This window comes from Psittacula echo, assembly GCF_963264785.1.
Source record: "Psittacula echo genome assembly, chromosome: 4".
NCBI lineage: Eukaryota > Metazoa > Chordata > Aves > Psittaciformes > Psittacidae > Psittacula > Psittacula echo.
This window is the reverse complement of record NC_137738.1, coordinates 32,659,583-32,681,734: the sequence shown is the minus strand read 5'-3', so window position 1 is coordinate 32,681,734 and position 22,152 is coordinate 32,659,583. Positions and strand designations below refer to the sequence as shown.

Here is a 22,152-nt window from a genome sequence, read left to right as displayed (position 1 = left end):
ACTAGTCATGCAGGGTCAAAGACAGGATTAACTATACATGCTATGTTTTGGTAAGGAGGTGCTGCAACCTTGTCTCAGCCACAGACAAAGGACAGCATACCTCCTGCAATATGGAGAACCTGGGACCAGAGATGAGCTTGGGAAGTCTCCATGGTTAGTATAGTTAATTGTTTGTATGACAATAGTTTATAGCCTGGGATCCCAGTGTTCTGGGCACTGTGCAAACACAGAATAACAAGATGATGCCTGGAAAATTTGCAGTCCAGCTGATTGCAAAGCCACTTGGACAGTGGGTGGACAGATGCCATCAACTGAAGAGGCAGTGAAAGTTCCTGCCAATTCTTCAAAGTGCTTCAGTTTGCCAACATGTGTCACCTCTGTTTCACACTGGCTGAGTTTAAGCCAGCTGGCTTTCCTCCAGGGCCCTTTTTGCATCAGATATTTAGACATTAGAGAACGCATTTCTCTGGGCTCAGTGAAGTAGAACAAGTATTCTTGTTCTCAAATATGACAGTGCATACAATACTATCTCAGTGGTTTTCAAATACATGATGTTTTTCCTTGGGTTCGATACAGCTTGTAGGCCACCACAACTGAGAGCCCTCGAGGAGGAAGTGAAATTACTCCATAGAAACATCTGGGAATTCTTTCAAAGGATTCAGAATGCTTCACAAAGATTCAGAAATTTGCTTCTCCATAGCTCTAGCAGGAGTGCTACTGTTCATAGATTCCTGATGTTAACGTATGGCAAAAATCCATGAATAATTTTGGGAATTAAATTACTTAAATTTTGCCCTTTATGCTCGTGAAGTTCTTGAATTTGTTTGCTATCTAGAAATGTCTTCTGGTAAAGCCTTTTGCTCTGTAAGTCATCCACAAGCAATTCATTGTAAATACTCCTAAAACACAATTCATGACCTACTGAACCCTGATCCTGCAAACACTTACCCACATTCTTCTTGTGATTAGTTCCATTAAAATCAAAGAAACCTTTACATGTGGTTGTAAAGTTAAGCCCAGGCATAAGTGTTTGTAGGATGAAGGTTTAGGTTGGTTCCATAACCCTTGATAGTCTACGTGCTGTGTAGTCTCCTTTTGCTAAATTAGATGCAGGCATGCAGAACCAGTGGAAAGGCAGAGTTATTCAGTCCCAGGCTATTACTCCTATTCCCTAACTGGCGAGTTATGGAATCCATCCTTAAGAGTCAGAATTTTTGATTCTTTGAGTACAGAATCCAGATTTGCTGTTAGTGATCCAACTTGGAATTAACTCTGGAACACTGTTAAATGCAAAACAAAGGTTATTGAACCAAAATCGTGTAAGAATCAGAGTGAATATTCATCAGCAGTTTTAATGACATATTTGTCACTACAGATCCTTCTGTGCTGTGAACTTTTATAATGGGGAAAAGTATCAATAAGCAAAGAGTTCCTAGGTTTTGTAGCCATCCACATTTATAACAGAAAATGGGCAGATTTTCAGATAGCAGATAACAGAAAACAGAGCAGTGCAGATTTGTTCACAGAAAATAAACCTGGAGTTTGAAAAATTTAGCTAGCTCTGTGAACAGAAAAGCAGAATCTAGGCAGAGCTATTGACTGTCATATTGAACTATGTAATAGCTGTATTATATCTATGACATATCTGGTGCTGAAAAGAATATACCGCATTTTGGATTTAACACATTAATTGCATTTGGCGTTCAGTTCTGCAATCTCATTTGCCATTATTCCTATGTGTCTCTCATTTTCCACATTTCAAGCTGGAAGGCATCATAAAAAGCTGTGTATGTATGTGTATATGTGTGCATCTAAATAATCACGATTGACTAAAAAGAGTTATTCCTTCATGTATGCTGGAGAATTCCATCCCCTTATTTCAGCTGAATTTCAGTTCAGAGAAGTAATATTTTAATGGCCATGAAACAATATTTCTGAACTACTGAAAGAGAAGATTCCTGTTTTTCCATTAAGATATGTAGCACATATTTCCACCCCTGGAAATTTTTCAGTATATCTGATACTTGATCCGTTAGGCTCTAAAAGCAGAAAGTAAATTTTAAGTTATTTAGAGAAGCATTTTATTAGAATTTTTAGCTCCCTTTGAGATCGGTATAGCTGAATTAAAGTATCAAAGAAAGAGCTGGAAGGATAAAAAAAATATTCCTTATAAAATGTTTTAAAACTCTCTAAAATATTTATACAAGAGAATTCGGGATTCTGTTTTCCCAAAATAACATGTGCTTGTATAGGTCTTGTGAAAGTGCATTGGAGTATTATTTCTACTGGTGTTCTGTTGGGGTGATGCATGCTTGTAATTTCACCATGCAGAAATAACGTGTTTCTGATTTATGAGATTAAAAGCTTTTATGTGATAGCTTACATAGCTGTAAATTTAAATCTGTCTATAGTAACACGCATGTGTACACACAGAGATCCTCTTATGCGTCTCAACTCACCCTCCTATGAAAGGGTCTTAAACAGGTTCTACTTATGAATATATTGAAGCCAGCTCAGTAAAGAGTTTTCTCACATGCTGAGTTGAACTGAATCCATTGCGTGAGCTGTATCCTTGTCTCTTGTTTGTAATGAACTTCTAATTCATTTCTTTGAATTGAAGATAATCTCATCGTAACCAGTTCTGTCAGGGTTTAAAGCAGCATAAATGACACTAATAATCAAGACAGTGTACTTACCAAACCCTACAAAGAGCTCAATGTAGAGAACATGGATATTTCCATTAGTATTTTTGTTTCACAAAAGGGAAGAAAAAAGTGTTACAAGGTTTCAAGAAGTGTCAATGGCACAGTCAGGTATCTCTCAGAAATACTGACTCTTCCTGGAGAGTGATGTCATGTCTTTTGCCCTCCAAACATCTGAGTGTTTGTTCATTCCTCTGCTTGTGTTCCCTTGCTCTGGAGCGAGGCAGCTCAGATGCTGGATTCTTAGAGGGGCTGTGGGAAGTGAGTTTGGTGTGACACCAGCTTTGGGCACACCTGTGCTGAGATGAGTTGGGACAATCAACTCCTTCTACATGTGGCAGCAGCCAGCTTGCTCAGGCATGAGTCTGGGCTAGGGGCAAGATATGATGAATCATCAATTTGTATCTTTTCCTGTCAGTGAGACCTATCAGTGATTTTGAACTATTCCCCTACCAGAAGTGGGATGAACTGCACTGGCCAACCCACCTTTCCCGTAGGCACATGTAGGTGCCTACACTGTTTGCCTAGAGGTTGGTGTGTGACACATTCCTCCAGGGAAGAACAGTTATTCTGTGCTGTGTCCTCAAAAGCCTCAGGCAATGTCAGGTTCACTGCACATACAATGTGCCTCCTTGGGCATATCCGTACTCTCCTTTTATCAGTGATTTCCATGCATCTGAAAGCTACTGAGTGGCAGGTTACTATGTACAGCACTAGAAATGGCCACATTTTCCACCCCTTTATATCTGCTCTGTGTAGCTATCTTTCAGATTTCTTTTGCAGACCTATGAACAAATTGGAGTCTACTTAAGCATGAGAGAAAATTTAACTTTCCAGCCCTTACAACTATGTCTGCACATCTTTTCTCTTAGAAAAGCAGAAAGATTGCTTCTGAAAAAACACAATTGATGCATCTTATGCTGTACATATATCAAATTACTACTTTCTGTATAAAGTATGAGGTGTTTATTTTTTTTTTCCCAGGCAAGCTAGGACACTTGGTTAATTAAGAACTTTTGGTAAATATCTGTCCTGCTCCTTAATGGTTTAGGGGAATCCAAGTTTTCCTATCTGCTTGTGTAAAGCATACTTCAGCTTAATTAGAACACCAGCTGGGTTGTAGAGTTTGGGATTTTCTAAAAAACGTAAAGAGCACCTACAGAGAATTCATGCTCCAGATGTCATTGACATTGCTATATCAATTTGAACCAGAGTCATGGATAAAACTAATTAATATTAGATACACAATCCCAATGTCAGATTTTCAAATGAATTGTGTTTCTCTGACAGATCTTAGTCTGGTTCCTAATGAATCACAGGAAGGTAGTCTCTCTTATTAAAAAAAATACATTATTTCCTGGATTACTTTAATTTTTACTGGTTTTTTCATGAAACTCCGATGCTCTGCTATTGCAAGCTGAGCTAAGTTTATTTTTTTGCTGACACTAAAATGCCAGTCTGCTATGAGCTGTTTGAAATCATGTTCTCTGTTTTGGCTCTCCATTTTGTTTGACACACTGCTGATTTCATCTTTTGTCTTCTGTGTTTCTTTTTCCCTTGTTCTTGCTTCTTTAATTAAAAAAAACCCCAAGGCAAACAGAAACACAACATCTGTCTCTCACATGTTTGTGAATCTATTTCATTAATTCTATGAGCTGTCCAGGATTTATATGAAGCATTTTTTCACTAGATATGTTTGTCAATGGGAAAAATTTAATCCAGTAGGGATTACAAAAACATCACTCCTTTGAAGATCCTATTAAAAATCGATTTCTTAAGACAGGTATCTTGACCCCTGTATTAACAGAGTGCACAGTGGTCTTGAAGCCAGCTCATGGTTCAAGGTGTGGATCAAGCAGACTTATTGCAAACTTGGCAGCTGAGTCAAGGAAAGAGATTAATGTGCAGTGCAGTGGCTGGACATGTAGGGTTCAGGAATTAGGTTTCAAGCTCCCTGTATGGCTTGGTGAAAAGAAGGCACACTGCTGTGGTGCTGGCATTTCCACTGTTTAGAAAAACAGGGCTCACTGTTCATCGCAAGTTGTTTTTACTTTTGAAGTTCATTAATTACCCTGACATAGGCAGGTGGCTTGGTGAAACTAGGGTTATTTGGGAAAGCAGGACTGTTCTGGGAGAGTAAAAACTGTATGGTTTCTTCTACAGTGAAACCTTGTTTTGTCAAATTCCTCAGCTGCTTGAGCCTTAAGCCTGGAGACCTAGCTAAGCGTTCGGGTGAATACTTTGTTGTTGCTAGCGCTCAGTAATATCTGGCTGTGGGGTATCTTGCGGGCAGGCTTCATTTGATAGCAGCTTCATGTGGAAGGCTGGGGGGAGAAGGAGGAATGTGAACAGATACACACTGCTCTGATTCTTTACCATCTGCTCAAGGAAAGTCGCCCTGGGAAGTAGGTCAGAAAATCGGTTTATGTGAGAGGATACACTTGCATTTCTTACCATAAAACTACATGTATTTTTCTGATGCATTTATTTACAAATATATTTAATATTAAAGTAAGAATTCATAACCTGTGCATAAGTTCTGGTCAAGTTTCCCCTCATAGTTTTGTGTGGGTTTTTTTTCTCTCCTTTGTTTAGCTTCAGCACTTTCCCTAAAGTAACTTTTGTAGTTTGGAGGTCAGTGGAAATTAATTGGATTAATTTGCTTGTAACCAAACCAAAATTTGAACTCCCTTCTTCAACAGCAAAAGATTCATTCTACAGCCCCTCTACCCCCAGTTGCCTTCTTTGTGATTTATCTCTGTTTACAGATAAAGCAGAACACTGTAACACAGGACAGATAAAGTGAGGACATTCTATACTCATTATATTTTCAGCAAAGACTACAGATAAATGCCTGTCATAAAAGAAGAGCAGTTTATTCTTAAAACATGCCTTGATAGCAAGGCAGTTATATTCTTTTTCAGTGTTCCCTGGTAACCATTTCAAAACACATCAGTGGCATTACTGGAGTCTCAAATACTTGAAAGATGAAAAGTGTTCCTTTTCATACAGAAAAAGCAAAAACCAGAAAACCTAAAGGTCACTAAAAAATTATTTTAAAACTTGAGTTTGGAACTTCAAGCCTCTCACCTTGTCTTGATAGATATTTCTATCTTTACACACCCCTGAAATTCCTAGACCATGCTGATTGTGCTCCAGCAGACCACAGGCATTAGAACAACCCAAGATACACTTAGTATTACAAACAATCCTAGGTGCTTTGCTAAGTTATGTCATTAAACATAAAATTTGGTGATGTTTAGAGGTACTGTGTGAGAACCCCAAGTTCCATTGGGTACTGAATTCAGTTTTATCCCACTGGAAGTTGTATTGTCTACCCTCTTTATGTCTCCTAAGTGAAACATTGAACAATAGGCAAGTTAAATACCTAATTTTAAATAGAATGGGTTTAAAGAGAAAATAAAATCCAACAGACTTAATGAATTCCTATATAAAACCACAGGCTTCTCTTGTGTATATGCACTGCTGAAAGAAAATTTAAACAGTGGCTTATACTATGGCAGAAAGATCAGTTCCCATAACTGTTGCTTGATAAGGCAGAAAACCTTGAGTTCAAAACATACAAGGCAAAAAATTTATTTACTGAGAATTTGACTCTTCAGCGTGAAAACTGCAGTGGCCTTGATCCAGCAAAACACCGAGGCCGGTGCTTTCCTTTAAGCTCATAAAGTCATTTGATCTAGTGAGGGCACTATGTTTGTTGACCTACTTGCCAGGCTTTTTGGAGGATGTTGGTTGCATTTCTTTATACCATGCAGGATTAAGCCCTAATTTAAAGAACATTCTGTCCAGTCTGATGCTGTTGTTATTTTTTTGAAGGAAATGTTTTAATGTAGCAATAGAAGTGGTTTCTGACATTCTCTTTGTTCTGGAGAGTTTGCTTACAACAAAAGGAACCCTTCTGTAGACAAACAATAGCATGATGATAAGAGCACTCAGCTGAAGAAGAATGGACCTAGGTTCAAGTCCCTGATCCAAATCAGACAGAGCAGGGAACTGAACCTGGCTCTCTAGTGTCAGAGATTAGAGTACTCCACTGGGATACCAGCAAGCCAGGTTTCAACTCCATGTTCTGTCTGGTTTGAATCAAGGAGTTGAACCTCAGTCTCCTTCATCTCAGCTGCGTGCCCTCATCACCAAGCTATTTGGCCAAGATGGGATGGAGTGTTTCATTCTCGAAAAAAAGAAAAAAGACAGAATATAAAAAAGCTCATTCTGCACTGGCGTAAAATCTAAATTACCCAACCCTGACACTTTCCACATGATGGAATTGTTTCATGGCCAGGCCTGGAGAGAGCTACTTCATGGTCACATACTGAGAGCGCCAGAAGCACTAGGAAGATATAAAACTCCTCTGTCTCTGCAAATGCAGCTAAAGATGCAGAGATTCAGCTATGTTATCCACATGGCTTGGGCAGAAGCAGAGAAAACAAAACCAGCAGAAGCCTACTCATGTGAATGGCAGAGCTATCCCAGTGAACTAGTTTTGTTTGGAGGAGAAGGGCGGGGGGGGAAGATTAATATTCTGTCAGTGTTGGTGTTGTCTGAGGTATCTGTGGCAGAGGTGTCTATGGCTGTCCATGTGAACTCACTTGAAACTTCAAGCAGCTTTTTTCCCCCACTGGTTTTCATACCTCTCTTTTCTCCCTTGGCTGTCCATCTGGTTCTCTCTAATTTCCATGCTTGTATCTTTTCATTACCATTATCATATATTAATGTCCTCCTGCTTCCCACAAAGAAATTGTTCTGGCTTAAGCTTTCGTCTTTGTGGTGGTACGCTTAGTTGAACCATGCTGTAAAACTCTCTGTGAATGTGCTGATACCAGTTGACAGAAATAGATGGGTTTCAACTGTTTATCCTGTCCTTATAATCCACACACACATGTTGAATTTCTTAATTTAATCCCAGGCATTTTTAAAGGTTTAAGGATCTTTTCTTATTACTTTCTCTTCTGCCTTCTGATTTTTAACCAGCAGTAGAACACATACTGATTTTTGACAATCTAGCATGTGAAGCCTCTTATAGTCATCTGCAGAGTGCTTAGTTTACTCTAGTCATATGAAGTTCATGGACTGAAGGTCTTTGTCTGTTGGAATTTCCGTTGTTGGGTATCTCCAAGTATGGAGCATGGACCTCTAATTTTGCATAAGAGTGCTTTTACATTCATTCTCTTGAGATGGAGAATGACTGTTGTTTACCACAAGAGTTAGAATAGAAATGGGTTTATGAATTATAATCAGAGTCATTATTTCCATTCACCAACAGGCAAGCACTTACAGTTGCAAAATGCATGGCTGCAAATCAGGTTATAATACATGCACAAGAGGAACTAGTTTTGCTGGGTATGAACATTTGGGATCCTGCTGTTGTACATTCAGACTGTATTTTCGCCCACCTCCTGCAATGCCCAGGGCACAAAAATATAATGTGATGTCTTGTTTCCATCTCTCTCCATTTATACAGCAGCAGACATCAAGATGCATGAGAACCTTCTTCGTGTGTTGCTGTTGCTGTGTTATCAACAAATAGCCTGCTCCAGAAATGGGACATGCATGCTTCTATAATTGTGTGCACATGCTCAGTCTTGGAGCATGCCGTGTCATGTCAGCCTGTGTATAAATTGAGGTCATGTTTTATTGCAGACCAAGCCTGACTGCTGGAGGGGTATGATAGGGTACTTCTCTATTTCCTCTTGAGTCTCATGGTCAGTGGGCCTGAGACAGTTTTCACTTTTCAATGGCCTCTCTCCTCAGCCCTGTCAGTGATAATAGCAAGTGACTGACCCTCTGACCCTGGGCAACTTGGTTAACATTGAGTCCACAACCTTTGCTGAAGTTGACACAGTGGGCTTCTGCACAAATGTAGGGAAATCCAGGCTTTGGCATGGCTGCAGGATATTCCTAGCTGGGTTTCTGACCAAGTGCAGGACGTGCAGCACATGAGGGAAACAGACCACACTGTACATGACAAAACTAGCATCCAGTGTAGTGGTCCAGCGAGGAAATTGTCTTCATAATCCGTAATGGAGTGCTATCATGTAATTGGATCTCCCTGCTGTAAAAGACCTAAGGCACTTTGTAATCAAACTGCATGCTGTAAACTATTTTACATGAAGTCAGCTGTGTTGCATTCTTCCTGGCAGACACTTTAGAACCCTAATTACATTCATCTCCATCTTTAATTTACTCCATTGTGCTGCTGTCATTGCAGGATCTTTGCAACCAAGTGCTATGTGTTAATTTTCTTGGTGCTTACTGTAAATTGCAAATTAAGGGTGGCATAATTAACGCTGAATTGTCCTTTTTGTGGGATGAAGTCAAGCTCATCATTACTTGAATATCAGTTTATTGTGGTTTAATGAGGTACACAGTGTTATATGTGGCTTGGGGGATCCATTCCAAATAGAGGTCAGTTTGCAAAGAAGGTTGGTTCAGAAACCTGCTGTAGCTACAGAGATATTCGTCTGTGAACCCTGGAGAAGTGAGCTGGGTAATGGTGAATTGGGAGTGGGTCTTAATTCTTAAATTAAATGAATAGTAACTATTTATTAAGGCCTGAGCCTTCAGTCTGTCATAGGGTGCTCACTTCCTTCAGCAGTAACTGAGGGTGTTTCATTTTTGCATAATATCATACCTTGTAAAAGATTCACAGTGAACAATTGTAAGGCTGTATTTATGCTTTTGTATTAGTAATTTTACAGCTTTTTTTTATTTAGCAAAGGATGAGCCAGTGAGATTTGAAATGGAATTTGCAGAGGAATTCTGTCATGTTTAATGGAAAGTGTCTAGGAAGGTAACACAACTGCCAATCCCAAATTAAATATTATATAAAGAGAGATTTTTGTGATGCCAGGTTTCCAAGGATTGGTTCATTCCATAGTGTTCAAGTAATGCTTTAGTTGTTCTAGATGACTCTTGTTTTACTTCAGTTACTTGCAGGATTTCCATTTTATAAACCTCTTCTAATCACTGCTTTAAAAACTCGCTCTGAGCTACATAGTATGTAGTTCATGTTCCAAGAAATAGCCATGCCTGACTCCCTGTATTCTCAGCTCCTCTCCATGTCAGAAATCCAATGTCTAAGTCTTCCATTTGCCAGTTATGGGAGGGAGGGGGAAAAAAAAATCAGGTGACATTGATGAAAATTTGTCCTAATTCAAGTTCAGTACTTATAGTTATCTGTAGAAGCAAAATAAAGCATGCGTAAAGTGTTCAAGTCCAGGTTGGACAGAGCCTTGGGCAACATGGTCTAGTGTGAGGCATCCATGTCCATGGCAGGGGGGTTGGAACTAGATGATCTTAAGGTCCTTTCCAACCAAAACCATTCTATCATTCTATGATTCTGATACTTCTCCTGAGTGCTTGCAATATAGCTAGATCTTCTTCTTTGTCTCTGCTTCTCCCTTCCCCATACAGTTTTCCAGCTCACCCTGCACCATCCAACAATATGTTTTCTGCTCTTGTAGCAGTTACCTTCGTAATTCACAGTTCTGCCACTGCTTTCATTTCAAGGATAGTCAGACACCAAGTCATTGCTCTGTACCATCCACATTTGGGTTAAAAAGAAAAATAAATTAAGAACCACAAACTGGCATGAAGGTTCTGCTGTTTTCTTTGAAAACCTGGTACCACTCTGTGGGGAAGGACTCTTCGAAAATAGCCCTCACATGAATCTGTGCTGCTGGGCCAACAGTTTTTAACTCAGTTCTGAATTTCCTTCATCTTTTTGCTTTAATGACCACTGTTTCTCAGTATTTGAATAGAGATCTTTTTTCTGGCTTTTGCTGAATGTGAATGCTTTTGGGATTTTCAGCTGATGCCTCCAGTGGTGTCTCAGAAAAAGATATCCAGGAAGGTTAAAATCAGCATCAGGTTGTAGAAAAGACTGTTTTTCATGTGTGTTTCCAAGGAGCAGGCTGCTCAGATCAATTAAGTAATGTAGAAACCATCACCAGTAAGCAAGTCCCTGTAGTTTAATTTTTCCAGCAGGAGACCAGAATTATACACCTTATTTCTGAGGTCACTTCCATAATTGCAACAACATACACTTTTTGTAATAGCTTTTCCTTTTTAATGGATATTTAAATGGAGGTAATTAAATATGGTTATTTCATACCCACCTCCTGAGAGGAAACATAACAGCATGATGAAATTACAAGTGAATTGAAAGTAATAAATGTCTACTAAAAAGGACTACATTTTGACTCCCTAAGTAGTATTGGTTGTTAATTGTTAAGACTCTCAGAGTGGTAATATGGAGATTCGGATGCCTGCCATACTATAGAAAACTGGATTCCAAACATTTCCATTAATAAGCTATTGTTGAAAGTGTTACTGCAGTCAGAAGTACCAGCTGTATATCTCAGGGAGAGGCAGTCATGAAATATGGTAATGTAAAGCAGAAGTATAGCCTTTTAAAAATTAGATCCAGTTGCTTTTCTCTTCTGGACTTTCTTGGGCCCTTTTCTAATCCTGAAACTCGTCTCTCTGTGCCCTAATCAGTAGACTGATTGACTTGTATTCCTGTGCCAATACTTCAGCCAAATACTTTGTGTTTCTTACACTGAAGCTGGATAGACATTGCTATGGGTAAACATAAGGCAACCATCCTCTAAAGGTTAGGAGTTTGGATTGGCACAGGCTGACCCTAAATGCTCAGACTTTCAGATTCTTCTCAACATACTAAAATGTCTTTGGCCTCCCAGACTAGTGCAGATATTGTATAGGCAGTGACTACCTAATAAAAACATCAGCTGCATTGTGTCCAGTTAGGCAAGACCTTATCATACGAGTTTTCAAACCTTTTTCCTGTTCCCAGTCAAAACTAGAAAGGTAAGAGTCTACAAGAGAATGTTTAAAAAAGGCAGATAAGGTCCACAGACCTTCTGAAGTTCTGCTTTGAGTTTTGGATGGCATCTGAGATTACAGTGTTCTAGCTGGTTCATCCCCTGCCTGTTCTCACAGTGACATCTCACAACTGTTAGCAGCAAGAAATTTAAAAAGTCTTTCAAGCTCTCATGAAGGAAAAAAACAAACTAAAAAGTGGTAGTCAAAAGTTATTAATTTCATATTGTCTGTGTTATGCTGTTATGTTCTGATTGTGTTTTTGTCATTTAGCAATTAATATTACAAGAACTGATATAAAAGTAATGGACTGCTTTTCCTAATAGCAAGCGCCTTAGCCTAACTTTGTCACTAAACTTCCTGTGAAAACTGTTTATAGGATCATATGTTTTTCTGCTATGAACATTATCCCTTCTTTCTACCATATTTACCCAAAGCATAAAAAAGTAGTTTGAGCCTAAATGAACTTATAAAACAGATACATGCAGAATTCATCATAAGCAGTTTTACACCGTCTGGGAGTGTAAGTTAGCTGTCTGGGCTTCCTCAGAAGTTAATGGGAAAGAAGAGACACATTTTAAGGGAGATCTTATCCTACTTTAAGAAAAAGTCTAAGGTAGCTGGGATGAATGCCTTCTGAATGGGTTCTTTTATAATAAGCTTAAAGAACTTTTATGGGTGAGACACCTCATTTCACCAGGCTCAAGTTGGACAAATCCCACTCAATGCACTTTGGTATGATATGAATGCCTGGGCTTGAAGGGTAGGGCCTTGAGAGATCATCCTTTGTTAACTCTTTTGTTTCCCTCTAACCACCCAAATTAGAACAGAAAGATCGTTTTAAAACAGTAACAAAAATAAATACATGTGGAGAACTGAAATCTGCTTTCTGCCCTACTTCAGGAATAATAGTCTTCCCTGTAAGACAAAGAGATCTGGGGCTACAAAGCAATGGATTTGTAGCTCCCCTCCAGCTAACATCTGTTCTATTCTACTTCAATATTTCCAAAATCTGTGTAAACACATATAACAGAGAATTTGGCTCTGAGTTCCACTTAATTCTTTTAATCGGTGAGAATATTTAAGAGAGAAAAGAAAAAAAGGGTAATACCTGGGGGATGTTAACAAGCAGAGATGATAATGTCTTCAACCCCTTTAGGATAGAGACTAAGAGGTAGATAATTACCGTTTGTGAGATGTTACCAGGAGGTGCAGTGAGGGAAAAACTGCAGTGAGCCATAAAACCACTGACTCTGTTGAGGCCATGATGTTTAGTCTCCAGCACAGTTACAAATTTCCGTTCCCAGGCTCATTTTTTGAAGGGTTTTTTTTCTGGAATGTATCTCCAGAAGAGCTCAGGAAGTCCTCCAAGAAAATGAGAAGGGCCCTCAGCATATCTAGAGAAACACAAACTTGTGATTTATATGGTTAAATAAACTCATGAACTGAACATATATGTGTGTATAAAATAAAAGTCAAAGAAAATTTTTCCTTGTATTATCTGATCTCCCAGGGTAACTAGTAGCACTGACAAACTTTGCTGAAGACTTTTTTCCTATATAGCACTATATTTCAGTGAAGTCAAAGATGTTAAATAAACATGAAAATTTCTGATGATTCTGGTTTTTGGCAGGTCAAAGTTTATTTATAATCTTCAGGAGTATTTGAGTGGTCATTGTATATAAGTGCACTGCTAAACCTGATATTTGTGTTAACAAATAGGGAATAAAAGCTTTAGATTTGCTAATTGGAAGTTGTCATGCCTTTAATTACTTGAGTGAATGACTCAAGACAGTTTCTTGTCTTGCAGGAAGATCAATATAAACTCCCTTTTAAAGTGATGAAACTTATCTATTGTATTCACATTTTTACAGAAATGAACAAAATACTTTTCTAGACTTCTAGACTTCAGATGTGCTGTGAAAGATCATCTTCGAAGATTGACAGTAGTAGATTATTATCAACCAAGTAGGGAGCTCCAAAGCACTTGGGTACATATTTTAGAAGGTTTATAGACAACTATCCCACAAATTTAACTCAAAAAATACATCCTGAGTACTAAAGGTAGATGTATTTATAGACACATATGTACATATGAGATATACAACGTATAATGGTGATTCTTTGATTAGCTTTATATTATAGCTGAAATGAAGTGTTTGCATATTCCCGTCATTTGTGGTATGTATTTGTTGGTCTAAGGTTTACTCTGGGTAAAACTATCCTTAGAGCAAACACTCAGCTCAGTGTTATATCTCTGAACCTGTAGGTTAATTCCATGTGGTTTCAACTTCAACCATTTAACAACAAATTGTTAATTATGTAAGCTGTCAAATCCACACAGGACAAGCAACTGCAGAAGAAGAAACTGAAGTACATAAACCATAGCAAGAAACATAAGGCTCCCATAAGAGACTTTCCCTCTCTGTATTTAATCCAGTAAGAGTGAATTATTCATTACATTCAAGCAAAAGCTCCCCCAGTTTTGCTATTTCATCCACAAGTTTGTTGAAAATTAAAGCTCAGCGTGAAGCCTCCAGAGACTTAATAACACCTGCAAAGAACAGAGATTTCTCTGTAAGGTAAATTGCTATATAATTGCCCAAAAGTCAGCAAAAATTATAATTGGGAGAAACTGAATATCTTCTCTGTATTTAACTGGTGAGGATTTTGTGGAGTGTCATTTTATGTTAAGTAGTAGAGTTATAATTTAAAACGTTTCACAGCTACTAATTGTGTTTGTTTTAACAGCAAGATTTCTATGAGATTTCTGTTGCTGTCAACTGCTATTGCAACTTTACGAAATACACAATTAGAAACCTGTCTTAATCTTAAAGAAAATTGTCAGAGACAGGCTTTAAACTATGGATTTTTTCCTCATAATTTCTTGTGAATTTAGAAATCGATACTTTCCCCTACCTAGCTGTATCATATGAGACAGCAAGGTAAGTCACGATTTTGATCTCTACGTCTGTAGCATATGTACACTCAGCAGCTCCCTGGACAGCAGAGGAAACTACCTAAGGCATAAATTTTTGTTTCTTCCAGATGTTTCAGGTATACACCCATAACTAACTTGAAAAATTAAGGTGGTGCTCTTAAGTCAAATTGGATATTAACATTATTATCTATGCACAAAGGAGAGAGAAAGAAAAGAAGTCAAATTGTCTTGTTGCCATGCTGTGTGCTGCATTGTCACACACTGAGGTATCATTCTCTCCATTTTTCTTGACCCCTCTGTAAATTCACAACTCATGTTTGCAGCAGGATTCAGGCTTCTGCCTCATGACAGTAAGACAAACACAGTATGAAATGGATAAAGCTTTTACTATTCAAGATAGGTCTACAGAGAGAGCCTCAGACAGACCTCTTTTTACCTGTTCTTTGAAGAGAACCAGCTCTGGGCCACAAGCCAAGTATCCTTGCTAGCAAGAACTAGTGCTGAGTTCACTAGTTTGCTCAGAGACTTAGTTGCTTGATTCAGGCAGGTCACCATGCTACCATGACACGATGTGCCTTCTGCATGGGAACTGCTTGGGCTCTGCCTGCTCATCATTGGGCAAATGTGCTTTTGGGTGCCTTAATTTAAATCACAGTGCACAACTTACTTGCTTACATGATTGCAGAGTCTAAGCTTTACTTACCAACAAGCTCTTTGCTGTAAGGAATATACTTTCAAATTATGTACAGAATGATGCCAAGAACCTGTTGATATAGTCTTCTGTCCATCCCTATTAATCTTTTGCAACCCTTCTAATTTCTGTGCCTTACAGAGAAAGCTCATGTGCTTGTCTCACTGAACTCAAATTTAGGATTATATTCATAGCTGTTGGGTTGGGATTTTTTTTCTTTCTTTTTTCTTTCTTTCTTTGCCATTGTAACAGAAAAAGAACTCAACTGGTTAAAGCCTAAGGGAAGAGGAACATATCTGAGAGAATGACAAGTGGCTTCAGATGTGTACTTCTAGTACACTATGTGTACTTTTCGTACACTGCACTATTAGTACAGATGAAACTTGCTTAATGCAAGTGAAACTTTAGTGCAGTGCAACTTGCTTTAGTGCATTCCTGTTATATGGCTTTTACAGTTACTAGAATAAAATGTCCCTGGTGCCAAAGGCAAACACATAAGAGAGGGAAATCATAGCTGCATGAATGTGTTAGACAGTAATATGTTGTGGATGCTGCTGCTGCTATACATAATAGCTGAGCTATTCTTACTACAACACAGCTAAGGGTTAATATAGCATAGCTTTCATTTCCTTGGATCAACATGGGATGTATTAAAAAATAATTTACTGGGCAAGATGAGGCTTTTCAGGCTCAGATAATCCTACTGCTTTCTCCAGAGGTCACTGAGAAGTGTAATGAAATAACAAATACCTACTGATTGACTAATCTTCCTTTTACACAACACTTCAAAGCACTTCCCTTTTTTCACTTAAGAATTGAACTGCAGGTAAACAAGCCTTCAACATAAAATTGTCTGTGAAAGTCCTGCCATGGGCTCCAGCTTCAAGCTTGTCATCTCTATGTCACTGTTGTATTATCCTAGAATTTAACTCAGCTATTACAGGGCTAGGAAAAAAACTGGTGTTCGGCTCAGGGCTCTAGGGAAGAGGAGAGGAAGCAGGTGTGTTTTGTAAGTAAATGTCCATGTGTCAAGATTCATGCACTTGACAGATGAATATATCTGCTCCAGCTGCACTGCTCTAAGAGTGGAGATTTTAGTGTATATTTATCTGACGTATTATGTGTCTGAATTGTGCTGTCAGTTTCTTTCAGAGAATAACTTTGTGGCATAGGGAATGTAATTATGAGGATGATCTAGCATCACCACAGGATCCTACAGTGTGACCCAAGTAACTAACAGCATCAGACTGGGCTGTGTACGATATAGTGGGAGTTAACCCCTGTCCAAGGGAAAAATGAAAGAGGCAAAGAGTTGGCTATCATTTTACAGGGAGGAAAACCAATCCACTGGGAGAATATATGTTGAGAAAGGCATTGGTAGCTCAGAAGAGCAAAAGAGGAAATCCGAAAGAAGTATTGTGCTATTGTCTTCCAGTCCATGTTTCAGACAGTTTGTGTTATGTACAAACTTTTGTTGTTTCAAATCTGTTCTTCCAAAAATACAACACCCATGGAAAAAATATCTTAAAGAAGGAAAAACAGTGTTTAAAACTGAAAGAAAGGGACCCAAGGTATGCAAACCATATTCTCACTTGCTAGAGTGCAAAAGGTTGTTTTTCTATTCCTGCTCTATGTTACAGATATATACCTGAACTTAGATGCTTGACTTTGAATTATGTTATGAACTTGTCCACAGTTTATGAGGATTTGTGTTTAGGGAGTCACACCTATTTCTAAGTTTGAATTATTGCTGGAATTTAAATGTTGCAAAAAAAGGAAACAAGAAAAGAAAAAAAATCTGGTTTTCTAGGTTGTCCTGGGGCCAAGAAGAATGAGTTCCTGACGAGTGTTTTGGATGCATTGTCCACGGATATGGTTCACGCAGTCTCTGATCCATCTTTGTCTTCTAGTCGGTGGGTTTCAGATCCTTTTTGTGTGTCTTTAAGAGGATTCCGGCAGTGGTGAATGAATTGTTGAGGGCTTTGTGAAGTTATTCTTCTTATGCCTTCACAAAGGGTGAATTTCCAAGAACCTATTGTCATGGTTTAAGCTCAGGCCGTAAATTAGAACCACTCAGTCTACTTCCCCCCGCACCCTTTCTTCCCCCCACTCCTGGAGGGACGGGGAGGAGAATCGAAAGAATGCAACTACCACGGGTTGAGATAAGAACAGTCCAGTAACTAAGGTATAACACAAATCACTACTGCTGCCACCAATAATAATAATGATAAGGGAAATAACAAGGGAAGAGAATACACCACCTCATCACCTGCTGACCGATAACTTCCCCCCACCCAGCAGCAAACTAGCCCTTCCGGATAACTCTCAGTTACATCCTGGGCATGACGTGCTGTGATATGGAATACCTCTTTGGCTAGTTTGGGTCAGATGTCCTGTCTCTGCTTCCTCCCTTCTTCCCCTCCTCCCTGGCAGAGCATGAGACTCACAAAGTCCTTGGTCAGACCAAACATCGGTGTTATCAGCTCTGTTCCCAGGCCGAAAGTCAAAAACACAGTGCTGCACCAGCTACTAAGAAGGAGAAAAATGACTGCTACTGCTGAACCAGGACACCGATGTAGGAGGGGTTACTTCAAAGTTACCACTGTGGACTCTCTGTGCTGAACAGAGATGCACTTGATAGCTGAATTCTCAGCAGCAGCACAGCTTAGTGTTTATCTGTAGCTGCTGGTGCAACTGTGTCTCAGCTGTTGTTGTTCTCTCAGGCTTTACTTGATGAATGCGTACTACTTTTCTGATGCATATTTTGCCAAGTTTCTTGTAAAACAAACAAATGCTATCAACAGTCACAGGTAGAATTAAAAATATTTAAGTGCTGTCAAACTCTGGGTGTCTGCAGGACAGGAGCTTACCATCTGAGGTTGAGGTGGCATTTATTGTTACAAGTTACCCTGTTATTCAATACATTTGGATCTTTTCTCTCTAAGAACATCCATCGTGGGTTGCAATTGGAGTCTAGGTATTTGACAATGCTGACTGTTGTCCTGCTTTAGTTGGGTATAATATGCGTTTTAATGTGTCTGCCATCCATGAAACTTTTTCTCTTCTATTTCTCTCTTCACTTTTCTCTGTTTCAGGAAATAGAAGGGGAAAGCACTGTTTTCTGAGCATGGTGCTGACCTCAACACAGTTTCAGAGAGTTAACAAAAAGCAGATTCTAGTCCTAGTTCTAGTGTAAAATTTAGGATACAGTTGACTAAAGTGAAAAAAGATGGATTCACTACAAGAAGCTAATGTCCAAAACAAGGGAGCCTTATCTAACAAAGCATCTGAGAGTGATTTAACTATTCTGAAATAAAGATAGAAACTAAGGTTTACGTATAAAAATTAAAACTAAGCTCTTGTTTTCTGTTACAGGGTTTCAGAGCCTGATCCAAATCATACTCTGGAAGAGAGAGTGGTCCACTGGTATTTCAAACAGCTAGATAAAAATTCCAGTGGTGATATTGGCAAGAAAGAAATCAAGCCATTTAAGAGATTCCTAAGAAAGAAATCAAAACCCAAAAAGTGTGTGAAGAAGTTTGTGGAATACTGTGATGTTAACAATGATAAGTCCTTGTCAGTTCAAGAGTTAATGGGCTGCTTGGGAGTAACAAAAGAAGAAGGTAAAGCAGAAACAAAGAAACGCCATAGTAAGAACTTTTTCTGTCTTTTTCACTAGATTCTTCAGAGCTGATTAAGTCTGATATTTGTGTATGCCATAAGCATACAAAATAAAAGAATACACCTGCCTGTAGCTAATGCAGCTGTTGTTCAGAGCAGATGGCAGGAAAACTGCTTCTGTGTACGCAAATCATCACTCCCATAGAATCAAAACTTCCTGTTGATTCTGACCATTAAATGTATTACAGTAGGAAACCTAGAAGGATACAGTAACATCAACAGTTGAAAAGCCAGTTTAGTGTTATTGCAGTACTGTGTCCTGAATGAGTGGAAGTATCACACCTGTGCTTTTTGGATTCCTGCTGGAAAGGAAGCACATTGTTGAGCTTTCTAATAACTTTTCATTTCTCAAATATGGTTTAGAGATACAGTGAGGAATGCAGTTATCTTCCAAAGAGGTGGAACAGTTGCTGGTACACAGCCACCTTATCTTGCTGCCAAACTGGTAGAAGGAGGAACAGCTAACTAGAGTGTGTAATGGTCCCTGCAGAGTTGAGTCACACAATTCCTGATAAAATAAGAAATTAAAAAAAACCTGTGATTGTTAACAACAACAGTAGATCCCCATACTGTAAGAAGTTGTAGAACATTAATTGTTTTGTTTGTCTGGGGCTTAAAAGGAAAACAGGGCAGTAAAATAAAGGTATAAGAAATTAAAGCATGTCAAGTGGGAAATGCAGACAGAAAAAAAAAATGGTTTCCACAAAATTGGTTGTAGTAAAGTCTAGAAAGGGAATGCTGCAGAAAGACAGAATAGTTCTACATTGTAATAATAAAGTGGCCATGGCTTACAGAAGCAGATCTGTCAAAACAAATATATCAAATCCAGGATTTTGTTTTCTGTGTTTTTTTGTGGACCTGATAATAAGACCTTGCAATTTTCACTCAGATGATGGAAGTAAAAAATATGTATATAAAGGTGGATGACTGTAGTTATCTTTATGCTGTAAATTAAACATAATATCTTCTTTTTTATTTACACTATTTGGCAGATTAGTGTTTTGAAGTGGAGGCCATTGTGGTCACTTCATATGTTAACATCCATGTCAAGACACTTCTGCTGCAACTGGCACTCCTTCATCCCTTATTGTACACAAAAATTTGTGACCAAACTCATTGCCCCAGGACTTAGAAGAAAACTATAACAAGACTCAAAGCAAACCCAGTGCCCATTCTAGTGAAAAAAACCCAAAGATTAGGATAAACTTCCTGTTTTGGAAAAGAAAGTTGTAAGATGCATGAAGTTATATGAAGATCATACACAGATTCAGCCAAAGTAAAAATTATGTTTACCGTAACTGGAGATTTTTAACAGAGCTTCTTAAAAAAAAAAAAAAAAGAAAAGTAGTCAATAAGGAGAACATTCATTTTTGGAAGGAAAAAAATAGCTCAGAACTTTTGCATTGAAAAAATAATGGCATCCACTTGGAAAAAGTTTCTAAACCAGGTCACTTGAGTGCTTTCCTAGAAATACATACTTTTAAGGACAAGACAGTAAAAATTGCTTCTGTTGGAATATCAGTATTCTGTTTAGTTTCTCCTGCTTAATAATTAAACTTTGCTTTCTGGTAGTCCTTTCACTACCATCATCACTTCACTACAGCTAGAGTTACATTTCTAGGAATAGGTGAGACCCTGTCACTTGAGGTGTGAGAGCTGAGATAAGGAGATGGCTCTGTATCATTCTGTGTGAGTCCCAGCTATATTATAAGAATCATTTGAAGCCATGTAAAAGCCAGAGAGCTGCAAAACATTATTTTTCAGGGGAATACTTGTTGCTGCAGTATTTTTCAAGGTCCAGTTTTGCCCCCCTTTGTCCCAGTACAGCTTGACTAACAAAGTGACATGGAAGACAAAATGTGCAAGTTCCTCCTAGCCTCCCAAGTTTGTTTGTGGAGTTGAATGGGCCAGGAGACTCAGCTGTTTTGCTTTGGGTTTTTTTCCCCCCTATTTAGAGCAGTCTTGGACTTTGCCACCAAGAAACTTAAAACTCAGTGATAACCTTGTTTTACAGATCAAATGTGAACAATGTCTTTGACTGTTCCTATGCAGTATCTTTAAGAAAAGTGAGTGCTTTCCAGATAGTCTGCTTGTCCATGCTTCTTTGCCACTGGGATAATAGGCTATATTTACTACTAAAGATTTAAGAAGTTTGAAGTGCTGGACACTGACTAGATAAAATCTGTCCTAAGCAAATGTCACATATTAAATGGCAAGAAATGCTGTCATTCAACTTTCATATAATTCTATGAAAGAAGCAATGCCTGTGTTGAGCAAAGAGATAAGCGGATGTTTCAACAGAAGATCTGAAATATTTAATCTCATTTATTGAAAGCTGTGCTCTAAAAGATGTCTTTTCAGAATGAGGGCTTCAGTTTTCAGTTACATATAACTTGCAAACCATATTAATGTTTTCTTTTCCCTCCTTTAGCGGCCCCTAAAACCAACACTGAGAGCACTTCATCCAGCAGGCAGGTGAGTATTGAGAAGAGGAGGATATCCCTTCCTGCCTTGCCCAGCTAATCTTCTTGAGGTTTTAGCAGTTATCATTGCAGCTTCAGACTGCATTCATCTTCCATTCAGCAGATTTCCCAGGAAAATGTAAAGCAGCATGCTGATTAACAAATTCTCACTTAAGTTCTATCTAAGGAAAGCTGAATCAGTCAACTGCAGGTGCACAGTAAATGTTTATAAAGTGCAAAGTAGAATAGGTTTGCATGCAGATGTTTCTAGTAAAGTATAAATTGCCATGTAGGTTAGTGATAATTAGATGAGTGTCACTGAGCCCTCATGAGTATTCTGCATTCCTGAATAACAGCATTACTGTGCACTTCTAGATGTGCACTGTTTTATCTTCATTTACCTTCTGCTTTAACTGAATTCTGTTGATTTTCCTGTGTGTCATACTGCAGACACAAACTTACATTGATAGAAATGACTTTGTGGACAAAGCCATTCATTTCCCATGCCCTATGAAAATGTATACATCTCACAAACCCCACTATATTATTATATGGTGGCTTTAAACACCTTTTAAAATCTTAGTGAAGAGAAAAGAGCTGTCACTTTCAAATGCCTTTGCTGGCTAAGCAAAATGACTCTGGCAAACTAGGATTTGCATCTGTCTGTTGATGTATGTTAAAACTAAAATTGGTTAGGTCTGCAGAATGATTCTAGCAAATAAAATGTCAGGTGCCCTGACAACATAATCCGTGATTTGGTTTTGCATCAATTTTCTGCAAAGACTTGATTTTGTTTTTCTGAATAACACC

General features: G+C 38.5%; 1 protein-coding gene across 1 annotated transcript in view; it reads left to right on the top strand.

Annotated features, from left to right (window-relative positions):
* Nucleotides 1–21,403, top strand: part of SMOC2 (SPARC related modular calcium binding 2) — a gene marked incomplete at both ends in the record, with an annotated part of 135,482 nt that extends 114,079 nt beyond the window's left edge. The window contains 3 exons of the mRNA XM_080615874.1: nucleotides 17,010–17,112; nucleotides 18,575–18,849; nucleotides 21,312–21,403. Coding sequence (XP_080472000.1) covers nucleotides 17,010–17,112; nucleotides 18,575–18,849; nucleotides 21,312–21,403 — 470 coding nt within the window. The remainder of the gene's footprint in view (nucleotides 1–17,009; nucleotides 17,113–18,574; nucleotides 18,850–21,311) is intronic.
* Between the last annotated feature and the right edge of the window lie 749 nt (nucleotides 21,404–22,152).